Source organism: Calidris pugnax, unplaced genomic scaffold (assembly GCF_001431845.1).
Source record: "Calidris pugnax isolate Ruff unplaced genomic scaffold, ASM143184v1 scaffold39, whole genome shotgun sequence".
Lineage (NCBI taxonomy): Eukaryota > Metazoa > Chordata > Aves > Charadriiformes > Scolopacidae > Calidris > Calidris pugnax.
This window is the reverse complement of record NW_015090828.1, coordinates 8,887,006-8,906,885: the sequence shown is the minus strand read 5'-3', so window position 1 is coordinate 8,906,885 and position 19,880 is coordinate 8,887,006. Positions and strand designations below refer to the sequence as shown.

The 19,880-nt window shown below is 52.3% G+C and overlaps 1 protein-coding gene across 1 annotated transcript in view; it reads left to right on the top strand.

The window, feature by feature from the left end:
- Positions 1-19,880, top strand: part of CDH23 (cadherin-related 23) — a 143,843-nt gene that overhangs the window by 46,473 nt on the left and 77,490 nt on the right. The window contains exons 8-14 of the mRNA XM_014940541.1: positions 11,669-11,733; positions 12,290-12,527; positions 13,257-13,362; positions 13,754-13,881; positions 17,716-17,788; positions 18,064-18,180; positions 18,588-18,700. Coding sequence (XP_014796027.1) covers positions 11,669-11,733; positions 12,290-12,527; positions 13,257-13,362; positions 13,754-13,881; positions 17,716-17,788; positions 18,064-18,180; positions 18,588-18,700 — 840 coding nt within the window. The remainder of the gene's footprint in view (positions 1-11,668; positions 11,734-12,289; positions 12,528-13,256; positions 13,363-13,753; positions 13,882-17,715; positions 17,789-18,063; positions 18,181-18,587; positions 18,701-19,880) is intronic.

Here is a 19,880-nt window from a genome sequence, read left to right as displayed (position 1 = left end):
AGCCCTGTAAATAAAGGCAGGGGGAGGATGGAGTTACCAGGTTGCAGTGTGACTGACGGATCTGAAGTCCTCGTCTTTCTGTCAGGGCCCACTGCTCTTTGGCTGTGTTTATCTCTTTAATCTAAATATCAATCTGTAAGACCGAAATGGGGTGGAATAGGAATCACGACAGCCCGAGCGCTGAGGAGAAGAGACACTTATTGCAGCTTTTGCAGCCTCTCCCTGCCCTGATGGAGCTGTCAGGATAAATGCACAGCTAAAGCGCGGAGGTGGGAAAAACAAAACAAAATCACAGCACACACACACACACACACACACCCCACCACGTAAAAAAAATATAAAACAAGACAATTCAACCTGTCAGATGGGAAAGAAAAACATGGAGTAAAGGCAGATCGGACTGCACAGTTCTGTTCAAATTGTATCCTGCAAAGCACAGGCTGGGCAGCAGGATTTCCCTCAGCCTTCCCAGTGTTCCCAGTAGGAGATGGGGCTGGGTGGTTTCCCCTTGCTGTTGGTGGTTTGGAAGGTGGCTGGGAGATGAATGGATGGAGAATTTTTCCCGTGGTTGATGCACGCTGCTGTGCAAACACCCCAGCTTCACACCTCCTTCCAAGTTGTCCCTTTAGGGCACTCACCATCTTCACCTCAGTAGGTCCTCTCCCAGGCTCTGCACCTCTGAGCCAGGGCAGCTCCATCCCGCCTTCCCACCCAGAGCTCCCACAGAGCCACCCCTCCTGGGAATTTAATCTGTTTTCCAAGCTGGCTTCCCCTGTGCCCCTAGCACCCACATCTCTCCCAAAGCAGCCAAGGCTCTGTTTTCCTTGAGCAAAGAGCTTCCCGTGTGGATCAGCACCCAGTGGGTGCCCTTAGCTGAGGGGACACTGTGGCAGAGGCAATGTCACCCCGTGGACATGCCTTCATGCTACTGACAAGCCGTTGTTGGGGTGTAAAAGGAAGGATAATTTGCCTAAATGGGGCATTTGGGAGCCATTGTAAATCAACCTCCTTGAGATCCATCACACCAACCATTCCTGCCTTGGGCCATAGGCTCTGCTCAGTCCCCCCATGGCTGGCTGCTGTGTCCTATGATCAAACCTCTTTTGGTATTTCCAGTCACAGGAGTAAAATTAAGGGTCTCCATCCCCTAAAACACCTTTAAGAAGAAGCTGCTTGCTGTCTGACTGAGACTTGGGGGTAGTTTCCAGCTGTTGGGGAGTGGGGATGCTGGAGCTCAGCCTATGTTTCTGGACCACGGTTTTCCTTGGGCTGGATGGAGAGCATCCCTTTAGCTCTCTGGGAATGCCTCTGCCTGGCAGAGATGTGTTTTGGGCTTGCTACCCCTTGCTGACCAACTGAAAAACCCACTCTCCAGCTGGGTTTGCTTCACACTCAGCAACCACAGGCTGCGTCCAGTTCAAGGGTGAATTATTTTCATTCCTTCTGGAGAAAGGTGGGGCTTTGCTGCTCCAGGACTCAACGTGTTTGTGTCCATCTCTAGGCAAGGACCAGTTCGACTCTTCCCTCCTCCTTTGCTCTTGTCCCCCCTCTCCCCGCTGTGCGCTAGATGATGCTCATCACCTGGATGAAACGGAGTTGCAGATGGTGGAAGGTGTGACTGGCTCCCGGGAGCTCTTGCAAATACTTCAGAGATCATTGAGGATTTATATTTCCTCCACCGGACTCTGACCTTAATTTCTTCCCTTTTGCTGGGCTGTAGAATTCATTAGAGACCCAACGGCAAAGCGATTGAGATGTCAAGCCGGGCGATTGCGTGGTTATTTAATCTACGAGATGTGCCGCTTGCCATTTAGGTGGACAACAGGAGAATATGAAATCAATATGGCTCATTAGCATGGACATTTCTGATGTCCTCCAAGCCTGGACTTTGTCCCTTTTTCTAGCCCTTCTCCCCCTTCCTGGCCCTCACAGCTTGCCCTCCCCGTTAGCATCTTAATTGATCTTGTTGTTCTCAGTCCCCTTGAGTGCTCTGACACCCCGCTGTGCTAAAACAGAACAAAATCTCTTCCAATTTCACCACCACTTAAAAGAAAATTGAATCCTTTATCTGTAAGAGGAGAGGAAAACTGCAAATACACGAAACAGTAAATAGTTAAATAATCAAAGCAGATGAATCCAAATTGCCTGGAAAGTTAAACATGAATGGCTTGTCTTCTTCCTGCAGGCTTCTCTATAAGGAAAAAAAAAATTAAAAAAAAAAAATATGCTTGCACTCCTTGTTCCTGTTAAATATTCTTATCAATCCAGCCCTGTAAATAAAGGCGAGGGGAGGATGGAGTTACCAGGTTGCAGTGTGACTGACGGATCTGAAGTCCTCGTCTTTCTGTCAGGGCCCACTGCTCTTTGGCTGTGTTTATCTCTTTAATCTAAATATCAATCTGTAAGACCGAAATGGGGTGGAATAGGAATCACGACAGCCCGAGCGCTGAGGAGAAGAGACACTTATTGCAGCTTTTGCAGCCTCTCCCTGCCCTGATGGAGCTGTCAGGATAAATGCACAGCTAAAGCGCGGAGGTGGGAAAAACAAAACAAAATCACAGCACACACACACACACACCCCACCACGTAAAAAAAATATAAAACAAGACAATTCAACCTGTCAGATGGGAAAGAAAAACATGGAGTAAAGGCAGATCGGACTGCACAGTTCTGTTCAAATTGTATCCTGCAAAGCACAGGCTGGGCGGCAGGATTTCCCTCACCCTTCCCAGTGTTCCCAGTAGGAGATGGGGCTGGGTGGTTTCCCCTTGCTGTTGGTGGTTTGGAAGGTGGCTGGGAGATGAATGGATGGAGAATTTTTCCCGTGGTTGATGCACGCTGCTGTGCAAACACCCCAGCTTCACACCTCCTTCCAAGTTGTCCCTTTAGGGCACTCACCATCTTCACCTCAGTAGGTCCTCTCCCAGGCTCTGCACCTCTGAGCCAGGGCAGCTCCATCCCGCCTTCCCACCCAGAGCTCCCACAGAGCCACCCCTCCTGGGAATTTAATCTGTTTTCCAAGCTGGCTTCCCCTGTGCCCCTAGCACCCACATCTCTCCCAAAGCAGCCAAGGCTCTGTTTTCCTTGAGCAAAGAGCTTCCCGTGTGGATCAGCACCCAGTGGGTGCCCTTAGCTGAGGGGACACTGTGGCAGAGGCAATGTCACCCCGTGGACATGCCTTCATGCTACTGACAAGCCGTTGTTGGGGTGTAAAAGGAAGGATAATTTGCCTAAATGGGGCATTTGGGAGCCATTGTAAATCAACCTCCTTGAGATCCATCACACCAACCATTCCTGCCTTGGGCCATAGGCTCTGCTCAGTCCCCCCATGGCTGGCTGCTGTGTCCTATGATCAAACCTCTTTTGGTATTTCCAGTCACAGGAGTAAAATTAAGGGTCTCCATCCCCTAAAACACCTTTAAGAAGAAGCTGCTTGCTGTCTGACTGAGACTTGGGGGTAGTTTCCAGCTGTTGGGGAGTGGGGATGCTGGAGCTCAGCCTATGTTTCTGGACCACGGTTTTCCTTGGGCTGGATGGAGAGCATCCCTTTAGCTCTCTGGGAATGCCTCTGCCTGGCAGAGATGTGTTTTGGGCTTGCTACCCCTTGCTGACCAACTGAAAAACCCACTCTCCAGCTGGGTTTGCTTCACACTCAGCAACCACAGGCTGCGTCCAGTTCAAGGGTGAATTATTTTCATTCCTTCTGGAGAAAGGTGGGGCTTTGCTGCTCCAGGACTCAACGTGTTTGTGTCCATCTCTAGGCAAGGACCAGTTCGACTCTTCCCTCCTCCTTTGCTCTTGTCCCCCCTCTCCCCGCTGTGCGCTAGATGATGCTCATCACCTGGATGAAACGGAGTTGCAGATGGTGGAAGGTGTGACTGGCTCCCGGGAGCTCTTGCAAATACTTCAGAGATCATTGAGGATTTATATTTCCTCCACCGGACTCTGACCTTAATTTCTTCCCTTTTGCTGGGCTGTAGAATTCATTAGAGACCCAACGGCAAAGCGATTGAGATGTCAAGCCGGGCGATTGCGTGGTTATTTAATCTACGAGATGTGCCGCTTGCCATTTAGGTGGACAACAGGAGAATATGAAATCAATATGGCTCATTAGCAGAGCACTGACGCCCAGCTCCAGTAAAACCCACCAAGGCGGGTGTCTAAATGGTCTTGGTGTCACCTTGTGGAGTGCAAACCCGTGCTCTAGATGCTTTCTTCTCTCTCTCAAAGGCCGCCTTCTGTCGGCTCACATTTTAAACCCCATTCTCCAGCCATTGTGGCAGCCTGGCTACGGTAGAGGAAAAACCCAAGGAAAGTGTTAACCTGGCTCAGGAGGAGCTGATGTTGCAGGGAACGCTGTTATAAAACACAATCAAGGAGGCGGCTGCTTTCCCCAGTGGCTGGCAGAAGAGGTGGGGAAAAGCTCTGCAATTCCCAGGGGGGTTGATTGGCTATTTTTTCCCCCCCCCCAACCACAACCCTCTGGGGTGATTAGCAGCGACCAAGCTCCTGGCTCTGTTCAACCCCCATGGTCCAGAGCTGCTGGAGAAGGCGGTCACAGTGGTACCCCGGCTCCCCCGCTCCTGCCTCCCTCCTTCCTGGCTAATCACTGCGCAGGGCTCTGGAGCAAGGATGCCAGATGACTCCACTCACACCTGATTGCCACCTCCCACCAGGCAGCCACTCTTTAAAGGCCTGGGAAAGAGCAAAGTTGGGGGCAGGTTGAGCTGGCAAAAGATCAGCCTTCCCAGTGTTCCCAGTAGGAGATGGGGCTGGGTGGTTTCCCCTTGCTGTTGGTGGTTTGGAAGGTGGCTGGGAGATGAATGGATGGAGAATTTTTCCCGTGGTTGATGCACGCTGCTGTGCAAACACCCCAGCTTCACACCTCCTTCCAAGTTGTCCCTTTAGGGCACTCACCATCTTCACCTCAGTAGGTCCTCTCCCAGGCTCTGCACCTCTGAGCCAGGGCAGCTCCATCCCGCCTTCCCACCCAGAGCTCCCACAGAGCCACCCCTCCTGGGAATTTAATCTGTTTTCCAAGCTGGCTTCCCCTGTGCCCCTAGCACCCACATCTCTCCCAAAGCAGCCAAGGCTCTGTTTTCCTTGAGCAAAGAGCTTCCCGTGTGGATCAGCACCCAGTGGGTGCCCTTAGCTGAGGGGACACTGTGGCAGAGGCAATGTCACCCCGTGGACATGCCTTCATGCTACTGACAAGCCGTTGTTGGGGTGTAAAAGGAAGGATAATTTGCCTAAATGGGGCATTTGGGAGCCATTGTAAATCAACCTCCTTGAGATCCATCACACCAACCATTCCTGCCTTGGGCCATAGGCTCTGCTCAGTCCCCCCATGGCTGGCTGCTGTGTCCTATGATCAAACCTCTTTTGGTATTTCCAGTCACAGGAGTAAAATTAAGGGTCTCCATCCCCTAAAACACCTTTAAGAAGAAGCTGCTTGCTGTCTGACTGAGACTTGGGGGTAGTTTCCAGCTGTTGGGGAGTGGGGATGCTGGAGCTCAGCCTATGTTTCTGGACCACGGTTTTCCTTGGGCTGGATGGAGAGCATCCCTTTAGCTCTCTGGGAATGCCTCTGCCTGGCAGAGATGTGTTTTGGGCTTGCTACCCCTTGCTGACCAACTGAAAAACCCACTCTCCAGCTGGGTTTGCTTCACACTCAGCAACCACAGGCTGCGTCCAGTTCAAGGGTGAATTATTTTCATTCCTTCTGGAGAAAGGTGGGGCTTTGCTGCTCCAGGACTCAACGTGTTTGTGTCCATCTCTAGGCAAGGACCAGTTCGACTCTTCCCTCCTCCTTTGCTCTTGTCCCCCCTCTCCCCGCTGTGCGCTAGATGATGCTCATCACCTGGATGAAACGGAGTTGCAGATGGTGGAAGGTGTGACTGGCTCCCGGGAGCTCTTGCAAATACTTCAGAGATCATTGAGGATTTATATTTCCTCCACCGGACTCTGACCTTAATTTCTTCCCTTTTGCTGGGCTGTAGAATTCATTAGAGACCCAACGGCAAAGCGATTGAGATGTCAAGCCGGGCGATTGCGTGGTTATTTAATCTACGAGATGTGCCGCTTGCCATTTAGGTGGACAACAGGAGAATATGAAATCAATATGGCTCATTAGCAGAGCACTGACGCCCAGCTCCAGTAAAACCCACCAAGGCGGGTGTCTAAATGGTCTTGGTGTCACCTTGTGGAGTGCAAACCCGTGCTCTAGATGCTTTCTTCTCTCTCTCAAAGGCCGCCTTCTGTCGGCTCACATTTTAAACCCCATTCTCCAGCCATTGTGGCAGCCTGGCTACGGTAGAGGAAAAACCCAAGGAAAGTGTTAACCTGTCTCAGGAGGAGCTGATGTTGCAGGGAACGCTGTTATAAAACACAATCAAGGAGGCGGCTGCTTTCCCCGGTGGCTGGCAGAAGAGGTGGGGAAAAGCTCTGCAATTCCCAGGGGGGTTGATTGGCTATTTTTTCCCCCCCCCCAACCACAACCCTCTGGGGTGATTAGCAGCGACCAAGCTCCTGGCTCTGTTCAACCCCCATGGTCCAGAGCTGCTGGAGAAGGCGGTCACAGTGGTACCCAGGCATCACCCTGGCTCCCCCGCTCCTGCCTCCCTCCTTCCCGGCTAATCACTGCGCAGGGCTCTGGAGCAAGGATGCCAGATGACTCCACTCACACCTGATTGCCACCTCCCACCAGGCAGCCACTCTTTAAAGGCCTGGGAAAGAGTAAAGTTGGGGGCAGGCTGTGCTGGCAAAAGAGCTGTTTTCCATGTGGGAAGGGCGTGATGGTTTTAAGTAGGTTCTCCACTGGTTTTCTGGATCCGGTTTTGCAGCTTGGCAACTTGCTTCTTGGCCCTTCACGTTTGTCTACTCCAAATCACAAATCAATTCCCAAGCCGGGTGGACACCAGAAATTAACTGTTATTCCCCCCGGGACCTGAAGATTGTCATTTAAGAAAGGATGCTTGCTGTTTAACGCATGAAGGTGGCTCCAAAAATCAGTGTGATGACAGGGCAGAGCTCCCTACCCTGGGTTGCTTGTGCCATGGTCTGAGCAGCCCATGGCTGCCCAGTCAACCTCGAGCAGGTGACCACATCTACCTTATTTTCCTAGAAAAAAAGAAAAACCAAAGAAAAAACAGATAAAAAAAAAAAAAAAAACACAAAGAAAAATCATTAGGAATCACAGAATCATAGAATGGTTAGAGTTGGAAGGGACCTTAAAGATCATCGAGTTCCAACCCCCCTGCCCTGGGCAGGGACACCTCCCACCAGACCAGGTTGCTCCAAGCCCCATCCAGCCTGGCCTTGAACCCCTCCAGGGATGGGGCAGCCACAGCTTCTCTGGAAGCAGATGGGAATCTGCTCATGAGGATCTTCTTCCCGTTGGCTTTCTCCTGTGGCCCAAGCATCAGGTGTCTTCCTGGAGTGGTGGTGCCTTGGTGTCCCCACAGCCCACCCGGTACGGCCAGGGGAGGAGGCAGGCAGCGGGGGGGATGAGACTCACGCCTGGTCACTCCGGTACCCTGACAGCTTTTTGATGTTTGGTAATTGCTTTCCTGCTGCGACTCTTTTAAGCAGAGAGCTTCTGGCCAAAGCAATTTGCTCCCTATCAATTTTTATTCCCTGGTGTCTGCACGCGAGGTAGGGGAGGCAAAACAAAGAGGGGGAATGAGAACAAACTGAGCTGCGACCCGCTCCAGCGGCCCCATGGAGGTGGAAAAGTGGGAAGAATTTGGCTCCCTTGGTGTGGGCAGAGCCATCTTCAGGCAGGTAGGACGTGACCACCCATCTCACCTGGACAGCAAGGAGTCATCCTTCCAACAGGCTTTGCTCACCCCTGCAACCAACCTCCAGCTGCTTGTCCCTGCCCAGCAGGTTTGGGGGGAAGGCTGCCATCCCTGGGGCTCAGCAGGGAACCCGTGCTGCCCCAAAAAGGTTCTTCTTGGCTCTTTAAGCCCTTTCTTGCTCCTCCTGAAGCTGTTGTGAGTAGAGTTAATCTCGGGCAGTTTAAGGAGTCGTTGAGCGGGGCTTGGCGGATGATGAATGTCGAAACCATTACCGGCAAAGCTCGGCGGAGCTGTTTAAAACTGTATTCTCCCATGTAAATTTCTGCTCCATCAATCCTGATGACATGTCAAACATTGCTATTGTTTCCCGAACAAATTGGATGACATGCCCTTTCCTGCAGATTTGCCCACGAGAGCAGAACCACTCGCCAGCTCTTCCCTTTTGTCTCCGGCTCTGCCGGTGGGGAAGGATGGACGGGATGGATGGATGGATGGCCCCTTGGTGGGACAAAAGGGTGATGTCCAAAATATTTGGGCTTGAGGGGCAGAGGGCTGGAAGTCGTGTTTGTGTGTGCCTGTGATTCACATGCCGTGCTGCAAATCAGTAAATTAATCCTTCAGGTTAGCCAGGTTCCCTCTTCCTGCCACTCTCCCAGGGTTTAGCTGCGCAAATGTGGCTTTTTTTTTTTTTTTTTTTTTTATAAATGCTGAAGTGTGTTAAAAGTGCAAGTTCAGCATACTTTTAATTTGCAATATGTAGAGTACGTGTCACAAACATATCTCATTACATTGTCTCAAACTAAAGGCCTACAAAAAATATCCCCCGGGGTTTGGTTGCGCAAATGTGGTTTTTTTTTTTTTTTTTTTTCTTTTAGAAATGGTTTGTACCAGTGACAGCTCATAAAAGTACAGATGTGGACCCGCGTTTTCATCCTGCCCTTTTGCAGGCTCCAGTGGGCAAATCCCACTTTAATATTCCGGGCAGGAGAGGAGCAGCCGTAAAAGCCATTTGATTGCTTCTCCAGGTGGAACCCCAGGAAACTTCCAGCCAGATGCTTTTCCCCCTAGGCTGTGGGGATGGATGCACGCGTGTCTGGGGGGGGGGACCAGTTGGTTGAGAGGGGGGCCAGCCTCAGGAAAACAGCTGGCACCCAGGGATTGCAGAAAGCCCCACAAAGCTGGGTTTCGGGGTGTTCTGCACGTGGGTTGTGTGTGCTCCACGGGAGCATGGCGTTGCCAAGGGGGCACGTGCCATCTCCCCCAGGGGTCTGAGCATCTGAGCATCTTTTTCACCCTTAGAGGGAAAGCGTTTGGCAATGCAGAAACACGCCTAGATCCCAAATTAATTATGCTGAGCGTGCACGGGTTGGCTTTTTTTTTTTTTGCATATTCCCTGTCACACTCAAGCAGCCTGCTCTGCTGCCCTGCGTTATGTCCGTGATGTTCAGTTGCCAGGAAAGCCATAAAGCAGGCATCATCTTCCACCTCCCCTGGTGGGTAGCAGGCTAATTAATTAGCCCCGGCTGGTGAGGTGGTGCAGGGAGCAGAGTTAGGCTGCCTGGCTCCTCCTGAGTGGGTTGCTTTGACTTATTGGCAATTTTGGCTGGGTCCAACCTGCCCTCCCAGCTCAGCTCCCCAGGACCCCTCCACTTCCCGTGCCGCCCAGCTCTGTGCTAACCTTCTTTTAACCTTCCTCCTTCCCTATATATTTTTTTTCCTCGGCAGAAGAAAATTACAGTTTCCCAGCATTGTCTGTCACCTCGGTAAGCACTTCCAAGTGTAATTGTACAGGGCCAAATGAAGGGAATTAGTTTTGCCTGTGCTTTGTGGCACTGTCAGGCCCCCTGTAAATCATTATCTCATCACCAGCCCATCCAGGTGCATGGAAAATGCCATTCTGGGCTCTGCTCTTGCACCAGCCACTTAGGGATTGATGGGACCTAGAGGCTCACAGAGGTTGTGAGCGCAGAAGTAATGGCTGGAAAACAATCCTGGCTGGGAGGTCAAGGGCTGGCAATGCTGAGGATGCTTGAGGATTTGGGGGGAGAAAGGCCCCAAGACCCTTGTTGGCCAGCCCCAGTTGCAGTTTGGGGGTTTGCCACCATGATTTGTAGCCACCTGAGCTGGTGGAAGGTGTTAGGGCGAGTGACTATTAATTTGCTGAGGGATGTTGGGGTGGATGGATGGTAAATTAGTCCCCCTCTTCCCCAGGGGTTTCCATTGGGCTCTGGCTGGGATGGGACATCTTCATAGGTGTCCTCTGAGGAGCAAGATGCACCCCAGAGAGGGCTTGGACCTCCAGGAGCGGGTGCCGCTCTCTCGATGGGCATCTCTCCAGGCAGGTTTTGGCAGATTCGTTCCATTTTACTGAAGGCAATCACAATGCACCCAAAAAAGTAAATTGCATCTTAGCAGTGGAGAGGAAAATGGGGAAAATCAGTAGGTCTGGAAGGCTGGCTCCACCAGCCCACCCTGCAGCCGGCACGAAGCAGCAGGGATTTACCACCCGAGCATCCGGGTGGGAAGGAGAAGGCATTAATTTTGGCTGGTTTTCATGCCTTTACCCCTCGGCCGCCCCGTGGGGTGGGAGGTAAGCGGCGCAGAGGGGTGAAGCTGTTTGATGTGCTCAGGCTCCTGCTCTGCTGTCAAGGGTAATCAAGGCCATCGATAAATCACGAGGGTTTCAGGAACGGGTTGTGTTCCACGCCGCTCCTAAAATACAGCCTTTTGCTGGTATCTGGGTATAAAATGTGTCTTTGACCCTGCTTTTTCTCAGACCTGTTGGTATCTGAGTAACCCAGACAGGACTCAATTTAGAAAATATACTGGGGGAGAAGAAGGATGTTGTGGGGCTTTGTATTCCGCTTTTCCTCACCTAAAAATAAGATTTTCTGTTCCTTTTTTTTCCTGCTGCCGCTCATGCATATTTTATATATTCATTAGAGAAAAGACTTTAAAACGCACATAAATCTTGCCTTGCTCATCCAGAGCTGACAGGCTGAGTTTGGCACACCTTCCCCAGAAGGTGCTGGTTGCTTAGCCGTGACCAGCCTGCCCCAGCTTCAGCAGCTGGTGACAGCCTACGTGTGTGGAGTCCCACCACCGCCGGTGGCTTGGCTGGGATGCTGCAGCATCCAGAGAGGCATCTGCACATCGGTGGGGTTGTGGGGTCCACGCATCAGTGGGGACAGCCCCCAAAAAAGGGCTGCCTCATCCAGAGAGGCATCTGCACATCGGTGGGGCTGTGGGGTCCACGCATGGGTGGGGACAGCCCCCAGAAAGGGCTGCCCGGCAGGAGCTGCTGGTGGAAAGCAAGGTCTAAATCCCTTTCTTTGCTTTTTCTGTCTGTGTTTTAGCCGGGGAGGGGGTGGAGATGTTGAAGTGGGATGGGATTTTATTTCTCTCCCCGCAGCCCCCAGCCCGGAATGAGCAGGGAAGGGTGACAGCTGTGGATGCAGCTCTTGGGTCCTGGCTCTTGGGCTTCACGGGGCCAGGATGGGTGGCCTGCAAGAATTGGGAGGTCCATGGAGACTTCATTTCATCTGTGCTTCCCCGGTTAGCTTCATACGGTAGGGAAAGTAGGTATACATAATATTTCCCATGTCAAAATTTTTGGAAGCCACGCTGAGGGATGTTGATGGAGAGCTGTTTTCTGGACTCACTGGATAACCCAGGAGAGCACAGACAGCCCCAGCCCCACATCTCTCAGGTGGTAAATGGCAGCACACAAGCTCTGCACTGGTGCTAGCCCACTGGCACCTGGGCAGAAGGAAGTAAAGAAGATGTAATGGATTCACCAGCGTGTGTAATGCAACATTCCCATAAATACCTTCATTTATTAATTAACTCTTCTTTTTTTTTTTTTTTAGGCAACTGACAATGACGTGGGCACATATGGGAAAGTCAGTTATTTTTTCAGCGATGACCCTGACCGGTAAGTCTGAAGCACCAGCATGACTTTGGTTCTTCAAAATGTTCTTTTAACCTCCCTAAGAAGTCACATGGCAACTGAGGGCATTTGTTAATGTCCTGTCTGTGAGAGATCCCATGAAAACCCCACTACGCTGTCTCCCAAAGGGGTGAGTTAACTTCAGAACATGCGTGATGCTCAGCTCATTTCATCACTTGGCCGAATAGAGACCTACAGGCACCAGCAGCGCTTGGAACCAGTAAATGCATTTGCCAGCAAGTTGTTGGCCCTGGAGCATCACGTAAGACCCAGCTGTAGTGGGCAGTTCAGGGAGGAGCATGAGCTGCCCAGCAGAAGGGATCTGGGAGCTCTGAGCCCATTTTCTCTGCCTGTAGAGAAGCACTGAGGGTTTCTACCATACCACTTCCACCAAGCTCTTGAAGATGTTCTGAGATGATATATCCCTCAAAGAAAGCCATGAACTTCACCCACTGCGGTGCTAGCTGTCAGGCTGCTGCCACCCCATCTCTCCACCTCCAGCATCACCGGGGCTTTCCCTTCTCCTTTCCTGTCCCCTCAGTTTCTCGTTGGACAAGGACACGGGTCTGATCCTCCTGACAGCTCGGCTGGACTTCGAGACCATGCAGCGCTACACCCTGACCGTCATTGCCCGGGACGGTGGTGGGGAAGAGACGACGGGGCGCGTCCGGATCAATGTCCTTGATGTCAACGACAACGTCCCCACCTTCCAGAAGGAGGCATACCTGGGGGCCTTGAGGGAGAACGAGCCTTCCGTCAGCCAGGTGGTCAGGCTCCGGGTGAGGGACCAGAGTGGCTCCTCCTCTCAGTGGGGTGGGGAAATGGGAGCAGGTTAGGTCCCCATTCACCTCTGCTGCTGTCCCTCCTGCATCCCTCCCAATGGCATCCTGGGGGGCATCAGGAAGAGTGTGAGCAGCAGGTGGAGGGAGGTCATCCTGCCCCTCTGCCCTGCCCTGGGGAGGCCCCATCTGGAGCACTGGGTCCAGTTCTGGGCTCCCCAGGTCCAGAAGGACAGGGAACTGCTGGAGAGGGGACAGCAGAGGCTACAGAGATGATGAGGGGCCTGGAGCATCTCTCTTAGGAGGAAAGGCTGAGGGACTTGGGTCTTTTTAGTCTGGAGAAGAGAAGGCTGAGGGGGGATCTGATCAACACCTATAAATACTTCAAGGATGGGTGTCAGGAGGATGGGGCCAGTCTTTTTTCAGTGGTGCCCAGGGACAGGACAAGAGGAAATGGGCATAAACTTGAACATAAGAAGTTTCATCTAAACACGAGGAGGAACTTCTTTCCTGTGAGGGTGGCAGAGCCCTGGCAGAGGCTGCCCAGGGAGGTGGTGGAGTCTCCATCTCTGGAGACACTCAAACCCCACCTGGACACGTTCCTGTGCAACCTGCTCTGGGTGGACCTGCTTTGGCAGGGGGGTTGGACTAGATGATCTCCAGAGGTCCCTTCCAACCCCATGTGATGCTGTGATTCTGTGCTCATCGACTCCTCTGCTCTTGCCCTAGGCATCTGATGAGGACTCCCCTCCAAACAACCAGATCACGTACAGCATCGTGCAGGCGTCTGCATTCCGTGAATACTTTGACATCACGGTGTCGGAAGGCTACGGAGGTAAGTGCTGGTCCCAGAACCTCCTCTGAAGAGCAGCAGCAGCTTGCAGGGGTGTGAGCGCAGCCCAAGCAGTTGTGTCAGCAGGCTTTAAGAAGCTGCTCCAGATGCTCCTCTGCTTGTCCTGACCTCACCTACAACACGGACCTTTGCAGCAGGTCTTGAGCTGAGCCACTGGAGAGCTGTGTTTCTGTCTATGTATAGCTCACTCCAGGTTATGCTAGTACAAGGAGCTCCATAATGCCCAGCAATCATGTTTTGGGGACATTACAATCTTGAGAAGCCACTGTTGGCCCTGGGGATGTGGTGGGGATGCGGCACCCCAAAAGCCTGCCTGCTGTCCTGCTTGGTGCATGAATCCCCACCCCCACCACCCTGCTTTCCATCCTTTCAGTGATCAGTGTGAACCACCCCCTCGACTACGAGCAATTGGCCAACGGGGTTATTTACCTGACTGTGATGGCCAAGGATGCCGGCAACCCGCCACTCAACAGCACCGTCCCCGTCACCATCGAGGTGTTTGTAAGTACAGTGCCCCATGATTCTCTCGTGGTTTCCCTGCAATTTCCCCGTAGCAGTGCCATTAATCCATCGGTAACCCAGCAAGACCACCCCATCCCATGGATGTATACGTGTGGATTGCAATTACATATGTCTCATCTATAGAATCCTAGAATGGTTTGGGTTGGAAGGGACCTCCAAGATCATCTACTTCCAACCCCCCTGGTGGCCAGGAACACCTCCCACTAGGTGAGGTGGCTCAAAGGCCCATCCAGCCTAGTCATATGTAGATATGTTTCATATATGTCCCATGTGCTCTCATATGTGCTGTCATATGTGTCTCATTGGTTAAGAAACGTTGTCCCTGACATTTGGTAAGGCCTGGGTGACAGCAGGCTAGTGAGAGTGTCTCTGAAGGGGTGTCACCATGGTCAAGCACAGGCAGGCTGTCCTGACCTCCATCTCCTTGACCATGCACGATGCATGGGGCTGCCGCTGGAAGCAACGTGCTATGAACCCCGGCTAACCACAGTGTGAGGAGTAGAGAAGACATCTACTCTCTGCCCTTGCTCGCCACTGGGGAGGTTCACTGAGCACCCGGTGAGCTTTTATCTCATCTTGCAGGGAACTCTTGGCTGGGATGTTGTCCATGCTGGTAGCCATAGGCTGCAGCTTGGATGCCGAGGAGAGAGTTTTGGCTGCACGTTAGCACTTGTGGTGTCAGAAATGATTCAAGGATTGAATCATCAGATGATTCAAGGATTGGAGCATCTCCCTTATGAGGGGAGACTGAGAGAGCTGGGACTCTTTAATCTGGAGAAGAGAAGGCTGAGGGGAGACCTTATGAATGCCTACAAGTGTCTCAAGGGAGGGTTGAAGGAGGAGGGAGCCAGACTCTTTTCAGTGGTTCCCACTGAGAGGACGAGGGGCAACGGGCACAAGTTGGAACATAAGAGGTTCCACTCAAATATGAGGAGAAACTTCTTCACGGTGAGGGTGGCAGAGCCCTGGAACAGGCTGCCCAGGGAGGGGGTGGAGTCCCCTTCCTTGGAGATTTTCAAGACCCGCCTGGATGCTCCTGAGTAACATGCTCTGACAAGCTCTGGGTGGTCCTGCTTCAGCAGGGGAGTTGGACTAGATGATCTCTATGGTCCCTTCCACCTCTAAAAATTCAGTGAAATTCAGTGAAATTGTTGGTCCCTGAATCAATCAGGGGCAGTTGCTTGTTTATCTCCCCGCTGGGACCCCCATTGCATCTCACACACCAGCATAGGTGCAAATCCTACGGCGGGCTTGCTGCCGGCAGAGGTAAAGCCTCACGGCGTTCCTCGGGAAAGATTAGATCAGGTTGTCACTTTGAGACACATTGTGGTTCGTAGACGTCTGGAGGGGAGGTATCAGTGATGGAGACAGTTTGCTTGATAACCCCGTCAGTCTGGCAGTGATGGGATCTAAGCCGGGCTGGCGGCAACGTCAGTCTGAGAAGGCAAAGAAGATGAAGGCCACGGTGTATAGGATGTGAATGAAGTCCCGTCAGCATTCCTGTCCTCCAGCTCCCTCACCGTTCTCAGGAGAGAGGGAATAAGGCAGTGCCGGGGGGGTTAGTGATGGTTAAATACATCCTTCCCGTGCTGTACTTTAGACAGCATAAACATCTTTTTCTAAAGACCACACTTCAGTGGGTCATCTCCTCCGGGTTGAGTCTGTACACTGGTGGGGTTTAAGTAGCTGTCACTTTTCCTGCCCTCAACCAAAGGGATTTTCTTTCAACTGGAAAAAGAAAAGAAAAGGGAAAAAAAGGACCAGAAAATAGGAAGAAAATGAGGAGGGAAGTATTTCACAACGGCACTTGAGGAACAAGAGCCGTGAAAAGGCAGAGCGAGTGCGGAGGGAGGTGATTTTTTTTATATTTTTTTTTTTCTCATCCTTTGGTTGTTGGTTTTTAATAAAGAAGTCAAACTCGCCTTGTAGATTTCCCATTAGGGGACAATAGGCTTTTGTAGAGGGAGCTGCCGAATCAGAACTAATAGCCCGCGCCACGCCAGGAGCCGGGGAAATATCACTGCTAATAAGTTTCTGCCTCGCTCCCTGCCGCTGACGCCCGGTTCGGGGCGATGAGCCAGTGACTTGTAGCATGGGTATGTCTGGAGAAAAGGGGGTAGCGTGCTTATAGCATGGGTATGTCTGGAGAAAAGGGGGTAGCGTGCTCAGCGAGGCTGTCTGCGCTCCTCAGCATCCCTGAAGATGCTAGGATGGCTGGCTGAGGCTGAGGTTTCGGGAGACGGCGGGAAGCTGAGTTTGTGGAAGTTGGTGAGATAGATAGGATGATGAGGGAGGGGTTTTAAGTTGGATGACCTCTCCCATGGGAGTGGAGAAAGCATGCCAGGTTGTCCCATCTGGCATCGCTGTCAATGCCATGGGAAGGTGTACGGCAGGGAGCTTTGGAGTTGACGTTGCTGAGGTGGGAAATGTCCTTCACGAGTAGGAAAAGCCACACGCCGTGCTGCAGGCAGGTGCGAAATGTCCTTCACGAGTAGGAAAAGCCACACACCGTGTGCATGCCAGCTCTGGCCAGATGGAGAACCAGCCAGAAGCGTAGCCCCTGCCTCCCTGGGAGCCGGCTTACCCGGCTGTGGCGGCGCCGAGCACGGCCTGGTGAACTCAGGACCACTAATGGAACCATACGGCGTCTGCTCTGGCTTGCATCCACCCAGCCTGGACCACAGCAGCAGGAGACACGGGGATGTGTGTTCACACATCTTTGCCTTCATCCCTCCTGGACCCCCTGGGTTTGCCTGGGGGCAATGACCCCAACTCTTGGAGGAGGAGGAGGAGGGACACATGGAGGGCAACCCCGGGCAGCAGGCAATTTCCCCATTACCCTCAGAGGAGACGTGGTGAAAGCTGAGTGATGCAAAGGGTGATTAAGGACCACCTGCTCCCGGCAACGAGAGCAGAGGATGGCAATTTAATTGCGGTACGACGGGCATCGTTGGCATGTGAAATTGCCTCAAATATCAACTTTGGTGGCAACGGGAGGAGCTAAGCCTGCAGGTCCATCAGCGGTCTCCAGGTAGAAAATATCTCCAGCACAGCCCCAGGGAAGCAGCGAAGTCCGCAATGGTGTTTTCATGCCCTGGGTGTTTTCCTGTCCTGATGGCTCCATCCTTCCCTCCACAGGCAGTTGAGTTTGGTTCATTTAAGGCAGATTCTTAACATTGTTAAAACAGCATTTAAAGCCTCCCCCCAAGGGATCTTTAAACCGGTTCACAATCTGTTTTGAGGGATGTTTCGAGCAATTTGCTCCTGCCTGGTTTCACCAGGCTGGCCGTGGTGGCTGGTGGAGACAGGCTTGGAGGGAGCACGTTGGCATGCAAACCAAATTCCCTCCTGAAAAACGCTGGAGCTACTCTCTCTGCAGTGACCCACAGCCTTCCTCCACTGAAACAAAGGCAGCCAAAGCTCAGCAGCTCCCCTGCCCAGTCCAGTCTGCCTGGTGGCCTTGTGACCAGGGTTGACCCGGCGCGCTAACTGCTTGTGTGTTCTTCTGAGAGGGAGGAGCAGGTCTCTACGTGATGCTGCCACGCTTGGTGTGATGTTTGAGCCTTCCCAGGGCTTGTGGTGAAGGCAGGAGCAGCTCAGAGGATGCTTGGCTGAAAACGGCAGCAGTTCCTCTACCATGGGCTTAGACCTCTGGTGCCTCACCTTGAGGACATCTTCCCCACGCTGATGTCTTGAGCTGGTCACATCTTGAGATGCAGTTGGCCAGGAGCATCCCCCGTACCAGACGTTTGCAGCTACTTGACCATCTTGCCTTTTCCCCAACCAGCCTTCTCGACCTTCTCCTTGTTCCAGGATGAAAACGACAACCCCCCCATGTTCAGCAAGCCTTCCTACGTTATAACCGTCATGGAGGACATCATGGCAGGTACGGAGCACAGCGCTGCTCCTTCTCCAGGCTAGCAGGAGAACCCTGGGGGTCTTACAGCCCGAACGGGGTGGGTGATGGCTTTTTGGGGAGGTAAAAGCCAGAGACCTGGCAGAGCTTTGTAGCCATGGGGTCTAGCAGTGCATGTGCATGCAGGTGAGGGGACTCCTTGGCTGGGTGATCTGCAAGAGCAGTGTGGGGGGACAGGGTAGGTGGGGAGAGCCACTCTAGGTTGTGAATGCTTTGTCCCAGCCCTCATTTCTGCCTCCCCCAAGGAGCCACGGTGTTGTTCCTCAATGCCACGGACATGGACCGGTCCAGGGAGTACGGGCAGGAGTCCATCATCTACTCTCTGGAGGGCTCTTCGCATTTTCGGATCAATGCTCGCTCAGGTGAGCCTCCGTACTTGCTCTCCCTCTTTTCAGTTCCTTCACTCAAATTTCCCCTGGTTTTCTTCCCCATCACTTTCCCTCTTTCACCTTCTCTCCTTCCTCGCCCGTCCCTCCTCTGCCCCAAGCAGCCTGCTTGGGAGACACACAATTTAAGGAATTCACCAGATTTTAGCCACTAGCACTTACTTGGTCACCACGAGAGCTTTGGAAGAGGCATGGGTGGAAGCTCATACCATAGGCTCCCGAGGGAAGACACAGCACGAAGTTTGCAGGAACTTCCTTTGAAACTGAATCAGAAGAAAGGGCCCTTTTGTGAAGGATCCCGTCTCCCCCTTTTTAAAGTGTCCCTTTTTTTTTTTTATTCACCGTACTACACCTCTAACCCCTCTCATCTCCTGTGGCTGCAGGAGAAATCACGACGACGTCTTTGCTGGACCGGGAGGCCAAATCTGAATACATCCTCATTGTCCGGGCGGTGGATGGAGGTGTGGGCCACCATCAGAAGACGGGCATTGCTATGGTGAGTGCGTGAAGGAGCCATTCCCATCTCCTGCAGCCACCTGTATCCACCTGGGGCTGGTGTTTGGAAGGGCTGCCCGGGCACCGATGCTTCAGTTCCCCATAGCAGCAGTGTTTAATTTTAGCTGCGTGGATGAGTAAAGAGCACATGGTGGTGTCTACCCTCTGGGCTTCCCCCAACCGCTGCTCACATCCCTTGCAGAATGACTGTCTGGGCTGGGTAGACCTTGAAATCGGGCTCCCTTTCCTGGCAAACCATTCACCCAGGAGCCACTTGACCTTCCAGAGCTTTACGTGTCCAGCTCTCCGTGTGAAGGCGGTAATGGGTAACTGTTCTCCCTGCAGCACAGCTCCCTTTGTTCGTGCCTCTTGAGAAAATGCTTAGTTGGAGAGCCTGCCGGCACGCTTAGCTGTTCCTGATGACTACTATTCACATACTGCCTGCATCAAGGGTTTCCAACTGGTTTGTGACGCCCGGGCTCCTCAGAAGGTTCTGGTGGAGGTACAGGCCATTGTACTGCAGATTGAAGCCTTCTGCTTTGCCTTGCCCTTTGTAGATGTCAGGGATACCCACCGTTTGCAAAGAATTTGTAGAAGTCTTTGGAAGTACCAGTAGGTGAAAAGCCAAGGATCCAGCTCTCAGTGCTCGTGACACCATGTTCATTTGAACACTTCATAACATTTGGGTGCTCTTGCTCCTGGAACTCTCGATTGGGTTGTAGGAGAGATGTCCCATGCAACAGAGGATGATGCAGAGAAATGTTGTGGTTGTGCTGAGGAGAGCCCTATAGTAACTGTCACTACTGCTGAGGGCCATCAGGATGTCTGTGATTCAGGCAGCAGTCTAGAAGCTCCCTATGGAGCTGTTCCCAGAGGAATATGACAGCCATAGCTAGGCAACAGCATGGCCTGGCGGATGCTGGGTTCCCCTTTGAGATTCCAGATGAGATGATGTTCTCCTAACAGCATTACTGAAAGGTAAAACAAGTTTTTTGCAACACGGATTGCAGTTCTGCAAAAAAAAAAAAAGCATCACGGTTCGGAAAAAGTTAAAGAATATTAAAACTCAGTGAGAAGCAGGTGGTCAAGCTCTGAGTGATGAAGAAGCACCTGGGGTGCTCAGGGTAGTGGTGGGGCACCAACCTTCCCCAAGCACCACCTCGGTGCCTTGACTTGTGCCC